Source organism: Eleutherodactylus coqui, chromosome 6, assembly GCF_035609145.1.
Source record: "Eleutherodactylus coqui strain aEleCoq1 chromosome 6, aEleCoq1.hap1, whole genome shotgun sequence".
In the NCBI taxonomy this organism is placed as follows: domain Eukaryota; kingdom Metazoa; phylum Chordata; class Amphibia; order Anura; family Eleutherodactylidae; genus Eleutherodactylus; species Eleutherodactylus coqui.
The window spans coordinates 12935682-12956897 of NC_089842.1; the positions used below are offsets into that span (position 1 = coordinate 12935682).

The following is a 21216-nucleotide window of genomic DNA, read 5'->3' on the forward strand; positions in this document are numbered from 1 at the left end:
CAGGAGCTTTATATCAGGCGAGATCTGATTTTGTCACCTGTCCATTCAAGTGTCATCGGCAGCCGGACTTATACTCACCGCGGTTCATATCTCTTGTGACAGTTCACTTGCACACTGTAACACAAGTCCCTCTGTGTCCTTGGCTGACATTGTACAGGAGAGGAAGGAAGCCGCCGTTTCCTGAGATTCCTCTGCAATAGTAGATCTCTGATGTCCACATACAGACTGACTGGCCCCTTTGGCCCCTGAGCTAGGAGTAGGCCCGCAACCTCCACATGAGCTGCAGGGGCGTAGCTAATAGCTCATTGGCCTTGGTGCAAAAGTTTGGCTTGGGCCTCCCCGCATTGCAACTTCACAGCCTCGGCTTTAAAAAATATATACGTTGTGGTCAGCAAATCTATAAGAGAATTAGTATAGTATGATAGGCCTAAATACAGCGGCTCAGCTCAGAGTCCCCCACAGTAATAATTCCCATTGTTCCCACCACATAATAACGCCTCTGTGCCTCACAATAATAGTGTCCTCCTTTGCAGCGCACTTTGTGCTGCCACATTGTAAACCTTCCCTCACACAGCGACACCTACTTTGTGCAGCAAAATAATAAGTCCTCTTTGTGCCCCTGATAAGGTAATAGTGGCCCACAGAATAACAGAGACTCCCCTAAGTAATAGTGGTCCTTCAGTACCCCACAAAGTGCAGCGGTCCCTCTGTGACCTCTCCTCAAGTTATAGTGGTCTTCTGTGTCCCCCTCAATTCATATTGGTCTTTTGTACCTAATAGTGGACCTCTGTGCCCCCACCAACCAAGTAATAGTGGTCCTCACCGTCGCCTTTATATGATCATCATCTTCTTTGCAGATCTCGGATGTGTTCATCCTACATCCTCCTCCGTCTCTTCAGTTCTGGCACTTCTGAGGAGAAGGCTGGGGAGAGGAGGAGGATGTAGGACGCACACACTGCCATGTGCCTAGCACCATGTTCTGTAAAGGTCATCTTGTGAAGATGCCAATTAGCGTTAGTGTGGCTTAGAAGCCTGCATGCAATTGTGACCGCTGCGACACTTATATCTACGCCATTGGGCATAGGCCATGCATACAAATAGACTCCTAGAATGGCTGAGATGACATCTAGGCGCATTGACCGGCCAGCCAGTATTCTCCCAGGGTCCTGCCTTGCTGCTGTCTGCAATCTGGTGCTACGGGAGTGGTCCACAACTACCATCCCGTAATGGGACTCGCTCCTTCTAGTGCCAGCTATGTTGTACCCCTGAGCAGGAACACCAGGGTGCAGGTCCGCTGCCGTAGGCCGATGCTTTGTATATAATGCATCTGTAAAGAACTTTCTACCGTTTATTGTCTGCCCCTCAGTGCCTGCAAACCACCCCACACCGATCCTCATTGAGAAGACTCCGGGTCCGGTAACCGAGGGCCAGACTGTGGATCTAAACTGTGCGGTCATTGGGAATCCAGACGCTGCAGTTACCTGGATGCGGCCGGGCGCCAGCTTCTCTCCAAATCACCAGGTAGAAAAGCATCTCAGATTCATGCTGCGCCCAGCAAACGTAGGAGATACCTGGCGTGATAGAAGATAACCCTGAGATGTAGCAGAGCTGATGAGCTCCTGCCACACACTTGTCAACTGAACACAAATAACGTGTTATCTGTGCGTTACATAGGACTGCAGGTAACACCGTGATAAGAGCGGCTTTACACGGGACGACTATCATCTGAAAAGTCACTAAAAATAGTCACTAAAGCGTATGAACAACTGTTGTTGTGATTGTTGTTCACGCTGTGTTTAATTTTGCAATCGCTTAACAAATTGTTGGTAGCATTTACATGGGCCATCATTTTTTGGCTCGTTAGAGGGGGTCAGGTTCTTTGGCATGCAGGTATTTGAAATTTTGACCACTTCCCCAACATATATTCATTGCTTGCTGACTTTGCTGAATGCAAACAAAAACATGCGAGGAGTCGTCGAGTCATCCCTCGCCGATGTGTGGCCGCGGCACCGGCTGTTCCATTGAAGGCGAAAGACCACAGCAGCGAGTGTCTTCAAAGATGAAAACCCAGCAAGAGACCACAGCAATGAGTGTTCCTTCGAAGACCAGCAGGGACTGTCCGGTTGAGAATCACTGACTTGTATTTGTGTTTTAGGGCACCAATGAGTGTTAGGTGAGAGGGTGACATGTAAAAGGTGGGAGCCAATCAGCGTTAGGTGGGAAGCGAACGCCAAGCATGCGCACTCCCCTGCAAAGTTGTTGGCTAGTCGTTGAAAGACGTTTGCCTGTTTACACCAGACGATAATTAATAAAATCGGGGACTATTTTTAGGTGAGCTTGAATGAAGTAACTAGTGAAGGAATTCTCGCTCGTCACCAGGTTGGTGGCCATGTTTGCACAGAACCGTTGCTCCATCTAGTTGTGTTGCGTAAAGCCGCCCTTAACTCTCTAAGTGCACGTAATGTAGTAGATGTTACCTGCGGGTAACCCTATAATGCAGTCGCTTGTTATGGCGATGTACTTGAGCTTCTCTCATTTCCAGTCTAATCATCATCTAATACTGTCACCTTAGATTTCAGGCTCCCGTCTCCGCATCATCCAAGCATCTAGTGTTGACTCTGGGGAGTACGTGTGTCGTTACAACGCTCCGTCCGGCATACAGAAGGCTTCCATCATCATCAACGTCGGCACCGGAGCTCAGAAAGTGTACCGTAAGTCACCATCTTACTGCAGCTCCACCAGTCCTAGTTCTGTTTAAGGTCCACTTCAATACATCGCTCTGATCTACAGGTCTCGAGACCCCAGTCATCTCCATCAATCCACCCAGTGCCACCATTCGTCGTGGGGAAAATGCCACCTTTAAATGCCATGTTCACAAGGGAGCACAGCCAGTACGAGTAACATGGAAAATGGGTCAGAATCAGCCTCTGCAAGGTAAGGCAGTCTCACGGCGAAGTCCTGCAGCTTCTCCGGGTCATGTTATCATGTTCATCTCTTCCTTGTCTCTATCGCCGCAGATAACGTCCACATCAGCTCCAATGGCTCCATCATTACCATAGTGGGGGCTAATTACAGGAACCAAGGGTCGTACCGCTGCATGGCCTCCAATGTCTATGGAGCAGTGGACAGCGCCGTAACTCTTGTGGTGGAAGGTGAGTGGTGACTGTGGAGTCTAAGGTTGGAGGTGCGAGTCTATCTGTGAATCTCCTTCTACCGGTATGGAAATACATAACATTTATGCACATACGTTATTGTATTCCAGGACGCCCCACGGTTTCTGTCATTCCTCAAGGACCAGTCAAGGTAAACATGGGAGAAACCATTTACCTGGAGTGTTCAGGAGTGGGAGACCCTCGGCCGGTAGTCAGTTGGCGTCGCACTGGATCTAGACAGATTATCCAACAGCAGAACCATGTTCCTCTGGACAGTCACGCTGTGCTGCAGGTTAGTCCTTGTATAGAACCGGCGAATGGTCAAGATATCCATCGCATTACACAAGTCATGATTTGCTGCCTCATTAGATAAGTTTACACTTTAATTGGCGTGTCCATTCAGATGTCTTGTGACTTTCTGTCATAGATTCCATCAGCCAAGCCAGATGACTCCGGGTCTTACACCTGTGTTGGCCACAACCCCGCCGGTTCTACCCAGGTCCATGTGGATGTGCTTGTTGAAGACAGAGTGCTGAAGCCGAGCGCGCCCGTTGCCGCGGTGGAGCAGACTGTGCAGGTGGTTCTGGCTGGGGAGACGGCTACACTCAGATGTTCTGCTACAGGTGATGAGCAAAATATTTTTTCCCAAAGCCTCTTCTCTATTTCTACCCATTGAGACTAAATCCCTTTCATCTTGTTATGTAGGAAACCCAACTCCAACCATCACGTGGTCCAAGCTTCGAGCTCCATTACCATGGCAGCACCAGATAGTGAACAACAGTCTAATCATCCCAAGAGTAGCCCAGCAGGACTCGGGACAGTACATCTGCAACGCCTCCAACGCCGATGGACACTCCGAGGTCTTCATCACTCTGGATGTGGAAAGTAAGAATCTGCAGTTGTCTCCACAGTATATTCCCGTAAACATGGTGCTGCAATATTTTAGGGTAAGATGTATCTGCAGCACATTGATCATTCCTGAGAGCAGACATGAAGCCTTAGAGGGGTTGTCCAGGGAGTAAACTTTTTCGCATAAGTTAAGAGACTATACTCTCGTGTTTCGTCCTCTCTGGGGGTCCACTCCGGTTTCTGCTGACTTCCGGGTAGTTCAGTCACATGCCATATAAGTACATGATCAGTGCCAGCTTTCGGTTAGATGGCACTCTGTGCAGAATAATTTTTTTAGCGCCTCTCCGCCCCTCCATCATAAGGAAAAAGCAATATATATTACAGAAAGAAAGAAATATATTGCGTAGAAAGCAGCAAGATAGCAGCATACCCACACTAGAGCAGCTCAGTTGATTAAATACAGCACCAGAACCAAGCTCAGTTGATGAATACAGCACCAGAGCCAGGCTGAGTTTATAAATACATCACTATAATCAGGCTCATAACATAAATACAGCACAAATCAACTTCAGTACATAAATGTAGCACCAGAACCTAGCTCATAACATAAGTACAGTCCAGAGCCGAACTTATAACATAAATACAGCACAAATCAACCTCAGTTCATAGATACAATACCAGAAGCAAGCTGATAACATAAATAAAGTAGCCATGCTAAATGATTGTGTTGTGGGGACATCCATGGTCTGACAGTGGAGCCTCGGATCATCAGAGGGGAGGAGAGAGAGCCAGGAGAAGGATCATTCACGTAGGTGAACAAGATGCTACTGCACGCATGGAGGAAGTTCATCTGGCCGGTGCTCCTTCTGGATAAGCTGCCAGCTAGCGCTGTGTATGACCACAAGGGTCAAAGCTAAGGCCAGCCGTGCGCACGGCCACTGCAGCCAATCACTGGCCTCAGCATTAGTACAGTTTAGGCCAGTGATTGGTCAAGGCTGTCATGTACTTTGGCAACCTTGTGACAGAGCTACTCAGAAGTGAGTGGAACCCGGGGAAGCAGAGAGCACAAAACAGGGGCCACTCTGGTGAATTTTTTTATTTCTTTTTAATCATGATGCAGCTATCTTCCCCAGTATATAAGTGAGCTAGTGTTACTATCTGAAACTTTCTTCTCAGATGGTCATGTGATCTCAGTTGTGACCAGCTCAGATCTTCTTGGGTTTATGTGTGATGTTTCTAGTCAGTTTCTCAGTTTGTGTTATGCTTTTGCATGAATCCTACAACAGAAACTGCCTAGAGGGGGACACAGACACTCCTGTCACAGTTACTGATGATGGTCACACAGGTTTAATAGAGGAGATCACAGCTCATCCTACTGACTGTATACTTATGGTCTGTAGCTTATTTAGGTGACTATAGAAGCTAATGATAATTAAACTGTCCCCCTCCACCAGCAGGCAGGAATGGTATAGCCTCTTGCTAATGCTGTTGCAACTTCCTAGGTGCAGGCCCTCAGCCGAGGAGACAGCAAGGTGGGGAAATACCTAGTCATGGAGCTCTACCGTCTCTTCCCTAAGGGTAGCTCAGGACCCGACCTAGTTACTGACAGGGGATGATCACAAATTAGTAACCGTGGTTACCTGTAATCCTGTTTTGTCACTCGTGACGCCAACGTTCCATCCTCTGCGGTGGATCTCCTGGATATAATAAAGTAGTCCACTCACACAGTGTCTTTTCTGAAAAAGAACCTGGAATGTTTGGTTCTGTCCGTTTACTTACACGTTGATAACAAAAGAAGAGTTCTTACAGTAGTGAAGCAGGCAGGTTTCACAGGTATTTGTATATCCACAGTCTTGGTTTTCTGCAGGAATTCACTCTCCCGGTATCGCTCTCTCTCCTTTCAGTTACTCACTGTCTTTCTCGCTCTCCGGCTGTTCCTCTATCTCTCCAGACACGCAGTTCTTTGGTGTCTTTTCCTGGGTCTGGGCTCATGCACTCCTGGTAGCTAGTAACGGTGGGGTGTTTCTCAGGAAGGATAGGCCCAAGTGGGAACAGCAGACCACCTCTCGGCCTCCTCCATGTCTCCCTTCGGTCACCAACTGTCTTCTCACTCTCCTCTCAACTCCATAGACTCTTGGAACTCCACTAACTCCTTCCACTCTTCTCATCCTCGCACTCCTAACTACTGATAGCTCTCAATCAAATCAGCACACTACGTGAACACAGACCAATCAGCAGTCAGACAGTTGGATACATTTTCCAGACATCCCCAGACATTAACCCTTTCATGCCTGCAAACATCCAATACACATAAACCTGATTCATTCCACATACCAGACAGTGCAAACACAAAACATACATTCTGAGGTGCTGGAGGGGACCCCAAACTCTGGGCCACTACACTGTGCTGCTGAATCATGGGGTGGATTGAAAGTGAAAGCAAACTTTTCACCATCAATATGGTGCGTGATAAGCATCATACAGGGAGCTGCATAGTGGGGGAGTGGCTTTAGTACACAAAGGAGACCTCCAGAGTGTGACAGCCAATCACGTAAGGGGGACAAAGATGGCTAAATGTGTTTTGGCTGGAGTGCCCCTTTATATGACAGATTGCTGAAATGATAAAACCTTCTCTTCTCCAAGTGCTCAAAAGGGTCAGAGTTGACATGATCCACCTGCCTGGAACTACAGTATGGACTCAGACGTCCAGCTCTCATGACCACTTCTACTCCTGACCACCAGATGTAGCAACTGCGTTGTGCCATTTCATATCACTCATTGCTATGGCCTCAATAGTCGTACTGAACACGGGGGTCAGATATCCTCCCGCACCGCTCTGCTGGGTGTCGGTGTAGACATTGTGATGATTCTGTGTTCCAAGACATCTCTATACATCAGATGTTTCTCTGTTGCACCCCAGATCCGCCGTACGCCACCACCCTCCCCGATGAACTGTCTGTTAGTGTTGGAGAACCCATCCGGTTGCAGTGCTTGGCCCACGGCACTCCGCCACTCAGATACCAGTGGACTAAAGTTAATGGCTCTCTGTCGAGGTCAGCCGACGTGCGTGATGGCGTCTTACACATCAATCATGCAGCAGCCACGGACGCCGGTACCTACCGTTGTGCGGTCACTAACAAAGTCGGAGAAAGTGTGGCCCTATCTCAGATCAGTGTTTTAGGTGAGTAGCTGCACAGTGGGGCCGGTCTGTGGATATTAGAGTATTCTGTCATTGATGATGGGGCCGCATATGATGATTAAAAGTGCTTGTATTAGGCTCGGTTCACACTGAATTTTAGATTACGGCCAGGGTTTTCATCAAGGGGTCTGTGATTACCAGATAACCGTGACAGACTCACTGACTGTAACGAGACAAACCGACTCCAAAGATGCCAACTTTGGTCGACATTTGAATATCTGGAAACGTCTACACTAATCTGTCCTCCAGAATAGAATGACACGAATGACAACCATATCAAACTGAGATCAGAGTTTGCATCTTTAGTCCCCATTTGCTTCATAACTATCAATGGTTCTATCATGGTTACTACCTTTGGGTAACCCCTGTGATGGAAACAATGGACATAGCCCTAAACACAGTGCAAACTCGGCCTTACATGTCGTAAAACACCCCTGTGTTTATGTAACCCTTCAGACTCCCCATGAATGGGAGGATTCGGATGTCCTGCTGATGTCTCCTCTCGCACAGTCGGATCTGTATGGAGTTTCAGTTCAGTTCCGATTTGTACTCTTTTTTTGTTTTCCTTCTCTCTATAGCTCCGTTTTCTGTCCGGGTTTCGCCTCAGATAGACACCAAGGCAGTCAGTGATACGTCAGAGTTCACATGCACAGTTCTCGGAGATCCCAGGGCAAGAATCCAGTGGATTAAAGAGGGAGGAGAGCTTCCATCCAATCACAAAGTGGATGGGACAACACTCCGGTAAGCTTGATGTAGGCGACCTATAGAAGGCCAGTGCTTTCAAAGCATTTTGGTTATGAACATACAGAACTGGTCAAAATTAATAGCATAATCTTACATATTGTATATAGAGTGAACACCATTATAAAAACGGTCCTTGTTGCTGGTAGCAACCAATTACAGAGCAGCTTTCATTTGACCAGAGTAGCTTCAGAAATGAAAGCTGAGCTCTGATTGGTTACTATGGGCATGGAAGAATCACCATTGAAGCCTGTGAGTGGCTGAGCAGTCACATGCACAAAGCACGTGACCGCCCGCCGCTTTTTCCACTCTCCATGCAGCTGAGGCTGCAGCGCTGGACGGGAAGCTGTCGGATAGGCGAGTGATTTCCGTACAGGAACTACATTTTTATGCAGGATGGAATTCCTTGCCCCATGGCAAGAAGTGTGATGCGTGTGTTTACCCAATGTGAACTCGCTTCCATGGGGAATAACTGGACATGACCCCAATAGAGAGTGTTTGCTGCAGCCTTTACAGGCCCTGCAACCAACAAAGTTAAACTATTTGAAAGACTGTTGAAAGTCTCTCCACGAACTCGAAATAAAGGACATGATCATAAAATAAATCCGAGGAATGCCAGACGGGGTGAAAGTGCTATGAAAAGCCAACAGGGGGCACACAAAGTATAAGCATATCCTGTTTGATGTCACTTGTATAAAGGCTTTAGCTAATTAATTGGTTTCTTTTTTTATAATTAACTTCTAACTAAATATTAAGAAAATATCACAAAAACGTTCTTATGCTGTTAATTTTCCCAGTACTGTTTGTGGTATTGGAAATAAGCACAACCTGCGATCTCATATGTTTACTACAGGATTTCAAATTTGGAGCGCGGGAATGAAGGTGTCTATACGTGCAAAGCAGTCAGCAGATTTGGTCAGTTCCAAGACAGTGGAAAACTGGTTGTACAAGGTTAGTATCTCCTAATACAGAGAGCCAAATCTGCAGCAGAACCCAACATTATGTGGTTGCACCAGAATTTCAAGCTATCGCCTATCCTCAGGATATCCATAGGATGGGGGATAACTTGCTGATTGGTGAAGGTCTCATCACTGAGATCCATGCCGATCTCAAAAATGGGGTCCAGTGTCACCCATCCTCCTCACTACGAGGTTACTGCACCCCTCACTATGAGGAGGAGACTAAAGGAAGTGCTGGTCGCGCAAGCGCACAATTCGCTTTTCAATGGGACTGCCGAGATAGCCGAGTGGCATCCACTTCAGTATTTCCATCAGCCCCATTGAAATGAGTGGAGCGCTGACTGCAGAAAAGGAACCCCCCCCCCCCCCCGCAGTGACTGGAGAACGGGACACACGTGTCCTCTAGATTGGTGGGAGTCTTTGGTGGGGGTCTCACAACTATCAGCAAGTTATCCCATATCGTGTGGATAGGGGGTAACTTAAAAATCTGGTGCACCCCTTCAGCAAGCACCTGATGATTAAATTGGGTCTTTTAGAGCAGACTCTGCTGTGCCCACATCCATTACAGAAGCTCCTTTATTCTTCTCAGTGCTGCCGAAAGTCAGGATTAACATCCGCACCTCAGTGCAGACCGTCCTGGCAGGAAACTCTGTGGAGTTTGAATGTTTGGCCATTGGAGATCCTCGTGCCAAAGTCACTTGGAGCAAAGTGGGAAGTCGGTTGCCGAATGATGCGGTTATAAGTGGCGGCACACTGAGGATTGAGCAGGTGAAGCAGACGGACGCGGGGCAGTACCGCTGTACTGTCACCAATGATGTGGGAGAGGTGCAGTCTCATGTCATCCTCCATGTGCAGTGTAAGTGGAATTTGGTATTTTAATGCACTTTTGTTCTTCCCAGTCATTGTTTTCTAACATATCATCATCGCCTCCACAGCTGTGCCGCAGATCGCTGCTCAGCCGGAGATGAAGGAGATCACCACCGGATCCATTGCTGTATTTCCATGTCTGGCATCTGGATTTCCGGTGCCTGAAATCACATGGACAAAGGTAATTGTGTCTTTATGGAGCTTCTAATCGCCTTGCAGAGTTCATGTTCACAGTCCGTGTCTTCTAGTTATCACCGTCAGGTTGGCCCCTCAGCCTCTTCCCATAGATACACATGTAGGCTACAAGACGTGACTTGCAGTGACCACAGACTGACTATATACCTTTACATTGTTACCAGCTGGAAGGAGACCTCCCTACTGATGCTCGAATTGAGAACAATATTCTAACGTTCCCTTCGGTGAAGCCAGAAGATGCCGGGACGTACGTGTGCACCGCGGCCAATCGCCAGGGCAGAGTCACTGCTTTCTCCATGCTAAAAGTTCGAGGTATTCCATGCTGCAGCTTGTTCCGAGGTCTGACCGCTTGGCCACGGCTTACATTCTCACGGTGTTTGCATTTCTTCATCTACTTCCAGAGAGAGTTGTACCCTACTTCAGCGGCAACCCGCAATCGTACCTCGCCCTGCCGAGCCTGAAAGACGCCCACAAGAAGTTTGAAGTAAAGATTACCTTCCGACCAGACAACGCTGATGGTAAGAGAGCAGAACATTGTGATGGGAGGACTATGCTAAGGCCATGTTCACTCGGCCAAATCCATGTTGGAAAATTCTGTTGTGGATATCAATGGAGATCTGTATTTCAGCTGATTTTTACCAAGGATCAACATGGGGACTGGCCTCATTCAGGGGCACTAATCCACGTGCCGAAAATATCAATGCAGATTCACAGGATAGGGGATAACTTGCTGATCGGTGGGGGTCTCACCGTTGAGTCCCCTCGACGATCTTGAGAACAGGACTCTCGTGTCCCGCTCTGTCTGTCCCGCCGTACCGACGTCACTATGAATGGGGCACTGGCTAAGCATACGCAATCAATGCTGCATTCATTCTTATAAGGGCTGATGGAAAGACTCAAGCGGGTGCCGCTCGGCCATCTCCATAGTCCCAGAAAGTGAATGGAGTGCCAGTGCGACCAGCGCTGCATTGTTTCCTCCTCACTGTGTGGAGTGCAGTAATCCTGCATTGAGAAGGACAGGGGACACGGACCTCTGCTCTCGAGAGCACTGGGGGTCTCAACCAATCACCAAATTATCTCCTATCCTGTGAATAGGGGAGAACTTCCACTTGTGGTACAACGCCTTTAAATTACACCGTGTGAACATGGCCTACAAGAGCAAAAGAAATTATAGTGGAGTAACGTGGGAAGATGCTTTAGCGCCATTTGTCCTGGGATGATATGGCCACCATCCGGAATGACTGCATTTTCCTCTACGTGTCCTGGACACGGATTTGCAGCATTTGCTGGTAAAGATGTCACAGGTGGGAAGGTGTGGTTTACGGTAGTTCAGTGTTGCCTTGTGTTACGTCTCGTCATTGCTATAATTTGCACACTTTCCATCTCTCGTTCTGCCGCTTTAGTCCTTTTGTGATCTGTTCACATCACGTTATGTTTGCATTTGGCTTCTGACATGCGTGCTCAACATGTCCATAGGGCTCCATTTGCCAAAACAATGTTGTCTTGGCCTCCGCCTGGCCTATATACATCAGTATACTGGAAAAAAGGTATGGAATAGCATAGTGGAGTGTAGCATCCATTAGACATATACACCATGACATTTTCAATAGCTTTTCATGACATATCTGTTCAATGGATGCCACTATAGCCCATGACTGATGGATGCCACCGTTGGGTATCTGTCCAATACACCTAACAGTGACATCTGTCACTCGTAGGCTGTAATGGCATCATTTTAAAGGCTACGCCATAAAAAGCCACTGCAAGGTCCATTAAACACTGATATCATTATAGTCGACAGATACATCTATCAAAGCCGAAATTACAAGTTATCCCCTTTCCACAGGATAGGGATTAACTTGCTGATTGGCGGGGCTCTCACAGCTGAGACCCCGACCGATCCCGAGAACGGGGTTGTCCTGTCCTCCTCACTGCTGGGTTACTGCACCCCCCGCAAGAAGGACGACACTGAATGGAGTATTGGTCACTCGACTGCGCTAGGGCTCCATCCGCTTTCAATGGGTTTCTGGAGATTGCCGAGCAGTACCCAATTCAGTATTTCAGTCAGCCCTATTGAGACGAATGGAGCGCTGACCGCACATGCTCACCCAGTGCTGCCTTCATGCAGATGTCACTGAGGGGGAAAAGAAGGGACCCCTGTAGTGACGGACAGAACTGGGAATGTGAGTCCCGTTCTGGAGATCATTGGAGGTTTCAGCGGTGAGACTCCCATCGATCAGCAATTTCTCCCCTATCCTGTGGATCTCCTGTGGATCGGGGGTAACTTGCAGTCTTGGTAGGATCGGTTTCCAACGCATGAGTTAAATAGAGATGAAAAACCTGATATGAACAGCCTCATGCCATTCAGTGAACGTGCGCTTGTCTCAGTCAATTCTTACTGTAAAGATCCCATTCTTGGTTGGCGGTATTAGGTGCTTGATCCCTCCCTCTGATCCCCATGATTGCTGCTCTCTTGTCTCTTCTGACTTTCCCTCCTCTTCTCTCCAGCCCTCATTCTGTACTCTGGTAAGTGACCCAGGATGCATGGCCGCCTTCAGAAACTGATTCCAGAACATTTGAAGTGTTACTGACGGAGCGTTATTGTATAGCTGCATGAGTTCCTGTAGGATAACCCTCAGCCGGTGCCTGGCCCCCCGAGTGCTGTGCCCCTGCCAGGCTTCTCTGCCCTCAGTGCATGATCTAGTGCTATTGACTGCCCCCAATAAAATGGTGTTTCCCACCCGCAGCCCCTTCTAGTTGTATGCAGCCTCCTCTACTGAACTAAAGAATGGATTACCATGATACCTTGTTGCGTGCGGTGTCTACCAGTGTGACCATAACCCGTCATGTAGCCTGTGCCCCACCATAACACCAGTGCAGACTATTCTTCCCTCCTTACCAGTGTAACTCATTTTCATATCCAGCATCATTCCTATTATCTACCCTTTAGGTAGAGACAACCAGTATCATTCCCATCATTGCATCCCTCCTTGTAGAGACATCCGGTATCATTCCCATAGTCTCCCCCTTTATAGAGTCATCTGACATCGTTCCGACCCTTTTCTGGTGACATCATTGGTATCATTCTGATTATCCCCCTTTTTGTAGAGACGTATTATCTCCATCACCTCACCTTTGTGCAGAAACATCCGTATCATTCTTGTCAGTTCCCTATGTAGGGACATCAGATCTCATTCCTCCCATGTTGTAGAGACATAATTTCCCCCCATCGAAGAGATATCGGATTTCATTCCCATCATCCCACCTCCTTTGTAGAGACATCCAATATCACTTCCATCGTCTCCCCTCTTACAGACAACCAGTATTGCGATCTTTCAGCACTTACAATCTGTATGGCGTTTGTCCGCGATCGTTCCTAGACCCTCATTACTGCCTCTTTTCTCTGGGCCCCCTGGATATTTCTCCTGACCTCTCGGCCAGACATGCAGGTCTTGTTGATAACTGTTTGCACTTTTACAGGAATGCTGGTCTACAGCGGACAGAAGAAAAGCAAAGGAGCCGATTTTATGTCCTTCGGCCTTGTAGGAGGACGCCCAGAATTCAGGTGATGTCTCAGCCTCCCTCAGTTGGGTGGGATTATTTCATATTGTTGGGGTCTTTGCATCTGATAAGCTTACTTACGAAGGCCGGATATTCATGTTCTACAAATAACCAATGCGGCAATCTTATCCCCTGCTGTAGGAAACTTAGTTTTTTTTTGAGCCACCTCATTGTTAGGTTTCTGGATTTGGTCCGTAAGTCCATTGACTGTTCTACCTTCTGTGACATCCGTGAAGCTTCAGACCCCACAGTGACGTCTCTCCTATGTGATTGCAGATTCGATGCAGGTTCAGGAATGGCGACAATTCGTTATCCGATACCCATTAGCCTGGGTGAGTTCCATACTGTGACCCTCCACAGGAATCTGAACCAGGGATCGATGGTCGTAGATAACCAGACGCCTGTGAACGGCACCTCCCAGGTAGGTTCTCCATGTGGATTCTTAATCCTCTTCTCGATGTGACCGTGTAAACATCTTACTGCACAGACTGGGGATCTAATACGCATCGTCCTCCCACCTCATACACACAAACATAACCGAAGCTCAGATGTTGCCCATGTTCTTCCCACATGTAGGGTAAATTCCAAGGTCTGGACCTCAACGAAGAGCTCTATCTCGGAGGTTATCCAAACTTTGAGGCTGTGTCCAAAACCGACCTGAGCCGAGGGTTTGTGGGTGAGTAGGAACTGGCCTGGTTTTGTCCTTCTTCGCAGTGGCATCTCATACGTAACTGCTCTCACTTTCCCACCCAGGTTGCGTCCGGCAGCTTGTTATCCAGGGTGAAGAAGTCATCTTCAAGGACTTGGATCTAAGTGCAAATGGCATCTCTAACTGCCCCACCTGTAGAGACCGACCCTGCAAGGTAAACCAGAACGACCCAATACATTAGAAGCGGCTCAAATAGATGGTCACTTGTCTGTCCGTCCGTCCGACCGTGCGTCCGTCCGACAGTCCACAGTTCTTCTTGTCTATGAAACGTGTGGCTAATTCTAACCTGGAGATATTTTTGGTACTTTTAGAATAGAGGAATATGCCGGGATTCAGAGAGCAGCAGTTACGTCTGTGATTGTTCTCCCGGTTTTGCCGGAAGCAACTGTGAACATTCCCAGGCCCTGCACTGTCACCCAGGTACTGAAGGAGGGCGCTGGAGAATGGAGCCTCAGAGGGGTGGCCCGCGCTCGGATCTGTACTCATCACCTCTGTTACATTCTCTTCCTCAGATGCCTGTGGACCCGATGCCACCTGCATCAACCACGCGGATGGGACCAGATATACATGTCGATGCCACCTGGGCAAATCTGGAGAAAAATGCATGGACGGTATGGAGTAGTGAATCAGTAACATGTCGTCACACGTCGCTCGGTAGACCACTGTTCTCACCAGATGTCTGTAGTGTAAGTCTGTAATACATTATAGCGCCCTCTCTCCTTCAGGTGTCATGGTGAACACTCCCTCCTTCAATGGAGAAATCTCTTACATCTCTTACCCGTCTCTTACCAACATCCACAATGAGCTTCGGGTGGACCTTGAATTCAAGCCTCTGTCTCCGAATGGGCTTCTATTCTTCAGCGGAGGGAAAGACTCTCCAGTGGAAGACTTTGTGTCGCTCACTATGGCTGGAGGATATCTTGAATTTCGCTATGAATTGGGATCAGGTAAGGTGAGCGCTCTGGGGAGGTTGCAGTCGGTCAATGATGATAGTGTACAACACCTAATTTCACCTCGCTGTTTCCACCCTGAAGTCACTGAGCTCCAAGTTGCATCAGGTGGCCATCATTATCTTATCTGAACTTCGAGCTTTAGATTAGATCGTATCCTGTGTGGAATTCCTTTTTTGGGTACATAAATGCAGTACCAGAACCAAGCTCAACACATAAATACAGTACCAGAACCAAGTTCATAACATAAATATAGTACCAGAAGCAAACCCAGTATATAAATACAGCACAAACCAACCTCAATACATAAAATACAATCGCAGAACCAAGCTTGGTACATAAATACAGTACAAGATTCCACGTTCATAACAGAAATACAGCATGAACCAACCTGAGTACATAGATACAATACCAGAACCAAGCTTATAACTGCAGCACCAGAACTAAGGGATTGTGTTGAGCTGATGGGCTGAAAAGCAGCAGCTTGGAACATCAGAGGGGAGAAGAGCGAGCGAGCAGGGAAATTATTCATGTAGTTCCACTAGATGCGGCCACATAGAGGAAGAAGATCAACTGGCCAGGCAGACTTAAGGGGGTGATGGCCCCAAGCCTACATCTGCCTGTTACTGCCCCTATAAGCTGGCGCTCTGTGTGGCTGTAGGGGGTCGCACATAACTAAGGTTCGCTGGTGCTGTCCCTATAAGCTGGCGCTCTGTGTGGCTGCAGGGGCCGCACTTAGCCAAGGCTCACCATGACTTCACGTCCCCTTAAAGCACATTTATGTTCACCGAGCAGAAGAAGACAAGTTCTGTATGTATTCAGGAGTTCAGCTGTACGTAAAAATATTACCACAACGTGTGGTTAGTGAAGGGTTAACCAGACACTTCCTGTAGTTTCACACTATAGGCATTTATTTCTGACTTGTACAGGTGGAATAGTCATAGGAAGTACTAGAAGTGACTTTAGTCTCCTCCTGTAGGATTAGCAATACTACGAAGTGCTGATCCCATCACCCTGGGCCAATGGCACAAAGCGAGTGCAGAGCGAATCCACAAGGATGGAACACTGCAGGTCGACCGGGCGCCGCCTGTTAAGAGGTCCTCTCCTGGAAAAAGCCTCGGCCTTAACTTGAAGACCCTGATGTACCTCGGAGGTGTGGACCATTCTGTAGACCTCCCCTCTGCTGTCAACTTCACACAGCCGTATCAGGGCTGCATCGGAGAAGTGAGTTCATTGTGCACAAGTGTCCGCTGTAAGAGGGAAAGTACTATATCAGCGGCTGAAGCAATAATCAACCAGGGAGAGATGTTGTGTAATGGGACATGTGGAGACTCCGGTCGCCCCGCCTGTCTTGGTTCAAATGTGTTTTTTATGTGATTTTTTTTTTCTTTTTTTTTTTTTTTTACAGGTTTCCATCAATGGCAAGAAAGTGGATATATCCTACAGCTTTGTAGAAAGCCACAGTATCAGTCAGTGCTATGACAGCTCTCCTTGTGACCGCATGCCCTGTCTGCATGGAGGCCGCTGCATGCCAACTGGAGAATACGAGTACCAATGTCTCTGCCGCGATGGGTTTAAAGGTGAGAGGATGAAGATAGTGGAAAATAATCTTTAGCGCCGCCTATTGAAAGGTAGCTTCCATTTAAAACCTTGCAACGTGACGATGTAAGGCCTGCCAGAGTCTTCTCCATGAGGCTCTATTCACACGGGTAAGTTTAACGTCCGAGTCTACAACTGACAGAACTCAGACTCATTAAAGTGAATGCAGTCAGTCACATGTTCAACTTTTTTTTTTTTCATGGACTGATGGTTTACGTTAAATTGTATCATCTTCTATTTTGGTGTATTTTCATGTACCAAAATCGCCCATTGAAGTCAATGGGTAACGGGTAAAGAGTGAACCTGCATCCATTGACACCAACGGGCATTTCAAATTACATCAATTGGGCCATTTTTTGGCATGAAAGACAGATTACACTCGGATGACGTTCGCATGCTAAAAATGCAAAAAAACCCTGTCAAAATGTTATGGTTACTCCCAGCACCTTCATCTTCCAGGTGACCGCTGTGAAACACACGAGGATCGCTGCCAGATCCACAATCCCTGCCTCAATGGTGGCACGTGCAAAGAGAACAAATGTTACTGCCCAGAAGGCTTCTCTGGAACGTACTGCGAGCGAGGTAAGAGCTCTTATAAATGACATAACAGAGGAGTAGTCACAATGTCCCGTGGTCAGACCTTCTGGTGCCAGCGAGCCATGCTCCCATTCACTTCAACTCTTATTGATGACTGCAAATCATAAAGTTTGATCACATGATAAGACTCCTGAGTGATGCCCGCAGGGGAGCTGAGGCAGAGGAGACCTTCTGCTTCTTTGCATAGTTCCTCACCTGTCAAGCTCTCCTCATCCCCTTGGCACACAGTTCCTCGCCCTTCACGGCATCTTAATCCCTGCTGCATACAGTTCCTTTCCCGTGCTGTTGTCCTCTTCCGCATAAACGCAGTTCCTCACCCATCATGGTGTCCTCATGTCCTCTACAAACCGTTCTTCAGCCATCAGTATCGCCATCTCCTCTACAAGCAGTTGTTTGCTCATCAACCTGTCTATATCCCATATACGCAGAGTTCCTCATCGGTCATTATCTCCCCTACTCCCAGTTCCATTGTGTCCTCATGTCCTCTACACACAGTTCCTTACCCAGTAAGCTGTCCTCATCTCCTCTACACACAGTTCCTTGCCGTCACGGTGTCCTCGTCCCCTCTCCATATGTTTTTTTGCCCATCATGCTGTCCTCATCCTCTGTATGCAGATTCCTCACTTACCTATTATAGTGTCCTCATCCCCTTCCTTACTGTTAATGGTTTGCTCATCCTCCTTACACCCAGTTTCTTGCATGTCATGGTGTAATCTTCTCCTCTACACACAGTTCCTCGCTTGTCAATGTCTCCTTATTAATTCCGTTGCTCTTTGCCCATCACTGTGTCTTCCTCCCCTCTACACACAGTTACTCCTCCATCATGGTGTAATTTCCTTTGTGTACAGTTCCTCGCCAATCTCAGTGTCCTCACCCCTTCTACACACAGTTAGTCACCAGTCACGTTCTCCTCATCCCCTCTATGCACTGTTCCTCACCTGTGACGGTGTTCTCACACCCTCTACACAGTTACTCACTGGTCATGGTATCCTCACCCCTTCTACTCACAGCTACTCGCTCATCATGGTGTCCTCATCTCCTCTGCACACAGTTACTCTCCTGTCATGGTGTCTTCATCCTCTCTACACACAGTTACTCATACGTCACGGTGTCCTCATCCCCTCTACACACAGTTACTCACCCGTCATGGTGTCCATCTCCTCTACACACAGTTGCTCACCCGTCACGGTGTCTTCATCCCCTCTGCACATAGTTACTCGCCCGTCATGGGGTCTTCATCCTCTCTACACACAGTTACTCGCCTATCACTGTGTCCTCGTCCCCTCTACACACAGTTACTCACCCGTCATGGTGTCTTCATCCCCTCTGCACACAGTTACTCGCCCGTCATGGGGTCTTCATCCCTTCTACACACAGTTACTCGCCTATCACTGTGTCCTCGTCCCCTCTACACACAGTTACTCGCCTGTCACGGGGTCCTCATCCCCTCTACACACAGTTACTCACCCGTCATGGTGTCTTCATCGCCTCTACAGTTACTCGCCTGTCACCGTGTCCTCACCCTTCCTACACAGTTACTCGCTGGTCACGGTGTCCTCATCTCTGCACACAATTACTTGCCCGTCACGGTGCCCTCATCCCCTCTACACACAGTTACTCATCCGTCATGGGGTCTTCATCCCCTCTACACACAGTTACTCACCTGTCACTGTGTCCTCATCTCCTCTACACACAGTTAATCACCCGTCACGGTGCCCTCATCTCCTCTGCACACAGTTACTCGCCCGTCATGGGGTCTTCATCCCCTCTACACACAGTTACTCACCCATCACTATGTCCTCATCCCCTCTACACACATTTACTTGCCCGTCATGGTGTCCTCATCCCCTCTACACACAGTTACTCGCCCGTCATGGTGTCCTCATCCCCTCTGCACACAGTTACTCGCCTGTCATGGTGTCTTCATCCCCTCTACACACAGTTATTCACCCGTCATGGTGTCCTCATCTCCTCTGCACAGTTACTCGCCCGTCATGGTGTCCTCATTTCCTCTACACACAGTTACTCGCCCATCATGGTGTCTTCATCTCCTCTGCACACAGTTACTCGCCCGTCATGGTGTCTTCATCCCCTCTACACACAGTTCCTCGCCCGTCATGGGGTCTTCATCCCCTCTACACACAGTTCCTCGCCCTTCATGGGGTCTTCATCCCCTCTACACACAGTTCCTCGCCCTTCATGGGGTCTTCATCCCCTCTACACACAGTTCCTCGCCCTTCATGGGGTCTTCATCCCCTCTACACACAGTTACTCGCCCATCACTGTGTCCTCATCCCCTATACACAGTTACTCGCCCGTGATGGTGTCTTCATCTCCTCTGCACACAGCTACTCGCCCGTCACGGTGTCCTCATCTCCTCTACACACAGTTAATCCCCTGTCATGGTGTCTTCATCCCCTCTACACACAGTTACTCGCCCGTCATGGTGTCCTTATTTCCTCTACACACAGTTACTCGCCTGTCATGGGGTCTTCATCCCCTCTACACACAGTTACTCGCCTGTCATGGTGTCCTCATCCCCTCTACACACAGTTACTCACCCGTCACTGTGTCCTCACCTCCTCTACACACAGTTACTCCCCTGTCATGGTGTCTTCATCTCCTCTGCACACAGTTACTCACCCGTCATGGTGTCTTCATCCCCTCTACACACAGTTCCTCGCCCTTCATGGGGTCTTCATCCCCTCTACCCACAGTTCCTCGCCCGTCATGGGGTCTTCATCCCCTCTACCCACAGTTACTCACCCATCACTATGTCCTCATCCCCTCTACACACAGTTACTCGCCCGTGATGGTGTCTTCATCTCCTCTGCACACAGCTACTCGCCTGTCACGGTGTCCTCATCCCCTCTACACACAGTTGCTCGCCCGTCACGGTGTCCTCATCTCCTCTACACACAGTTACTCGCCTGTCATGGTGTCCTCATCCCCTCTACACACAGTTGCTCGCCCGTCACGGTGTCCTCATCCTCTCTACACACAGTTACTCCCCTGTCATGGTGTCTTCATCTCCTCTGCACACAGCTACTCGCCTGTCACGGTGTCCTCATCCCCTCTACACACAGTTGCTCGCCCGTCACGGTGTCCTCATCTCCTCTACACACAGTTACTCGCCTGTCATGGTGTCCTCATCCCCTCTACACACAGTTGCTCGCCCGTCATGTTGTCTTCATCGCCTCTACAGTTACTCGCCTGTCACCGTGTCCTCACCCTTCCTACACAGTTACTCGCTGGTCACGGTGTCCTCATCTCTGCACACAATTACTTGCCCGTCACGGTGCCATCATCCCCTCTACACACAGTTACTCATCCGTCATGGGGTCTTCATCCCCTCTACACACAGTTACTCACCTGTCACTGTGTCCTCATCTCCTCTACACACAGTTAATCACCCGTCACGGTGCCCTCATCTCCTCTGCACACAGTTACTCGCCCGTCATGGGGTCTTCATCCCCTCTACACACAGTTACTCACCTGTCACTGTGTCCTCATCCCCTCTACACACATTTACTTGCCCGTCATGGTGTCCTCATCCCCTCTACACACAGTTACTTGCCCGTCATGGTGTCCTCATCCCCTCTGCACACAGTTACTCGCCTGTCATGGTGTCCTCATCCCCTCTACACACAGTTACTCACCCGTCACTGTGTCCTCACCTCCTCTACACACAGTTACTCCCCTGTCATGGTGTCTTCATCTCCTCTGCACAGTTACTCGCCCGTCATGGTGTCCTCATTTCCTCTACACACAGTTACTCGCCCATCATGGTGTCTTCATCTCCTCTGCACACAGTTACTCGCCCGTCATGGTGTCTTCA

General features: G+C 48.6%; 1 protein-coding gene across 12 annotated transcripts in view; it reads left to right on the forward strand.

Moving 5' to 3' along the window:
- Positions 1-21216, forward strand: part of HSPG2 (heparan sulfate proteoglycan 2) — a 162142-nt gene that overhangs the window by 131546 nt on the left and 9380 nt on the right. For 9 of the 12 annotated variants that reach the window (XM_066606258.1, XM_066606250.1, XM_066606257.1 and 6 more), the window contains 25 exons: positions 1367-1521; positions 2573-2711; positions 2791-2934; positions 3018-3152; positions 3263-3444; positions 3580-3775; positions 3858-4037; positions 6922-7182; positions 7779-7941; positions 8795-8892; positions 9490-9756; positions 9836-9948; positions 10127-10274; positions 10364-10480; positions 12471-12488; positions 13443-13527; positions 13800-13944; positions 14100-14199; positions 14277-14386; positions 14544-14652; positions 14745-14843; positions 14958-15179; positions 16162-16406; positions 16591-16762; positions 17241-17363. In XM_066606258.1, coding sequence (XP_066462355.1) covers positions 1367-1521; positions 2573-2711; positions 2791-2934; positions 3018-3152; positions 3263-3444; positions 3580-3775; positions 3858-4037; positions 6922-7182; positions 7779-7941; positions 8795-8892; positions 9490-9756; positions 9836-9948; positions 10127-10274; positions 10364-10480; positions 12471-12488; positions 13443-13527; positions 13800-13944; positions 14100-14199; positions 14277-14386; positions 14544-14652; positions 14745-14843; positions 14958-15179; positions 16162-16406; positions 16591-16762; positions 17241-17363 — 3726 coding nt within the window. The remainder of the gene's footprint in view (positions 1-1366; positions 1522-2572; positions 2712-2790; positions 2935-3017; positions 3153-3262; positions 3445-3579; positions 3776-3857; positions 4038-6921; positions 7183-7778; positions 7942-8794; positions 8893-9489; positions 9757-9835; positions 9949-10126; positions 10275-10363; positions 10481-12470; positions 12489-13442; positions 13528-13799; positions 13945-14099; positions 14200-14276; positions 14387-14543; positions 14653-14744; positions 14844-14957; positions 15180-16161; positions 16407-16590; positions 16763-17240; positions 17364-21216) is intronic. The other 3 variants (XM_066606251.1, XM_066606256.1, XM_066606261.1) reach the window with 1 other exon arrangement.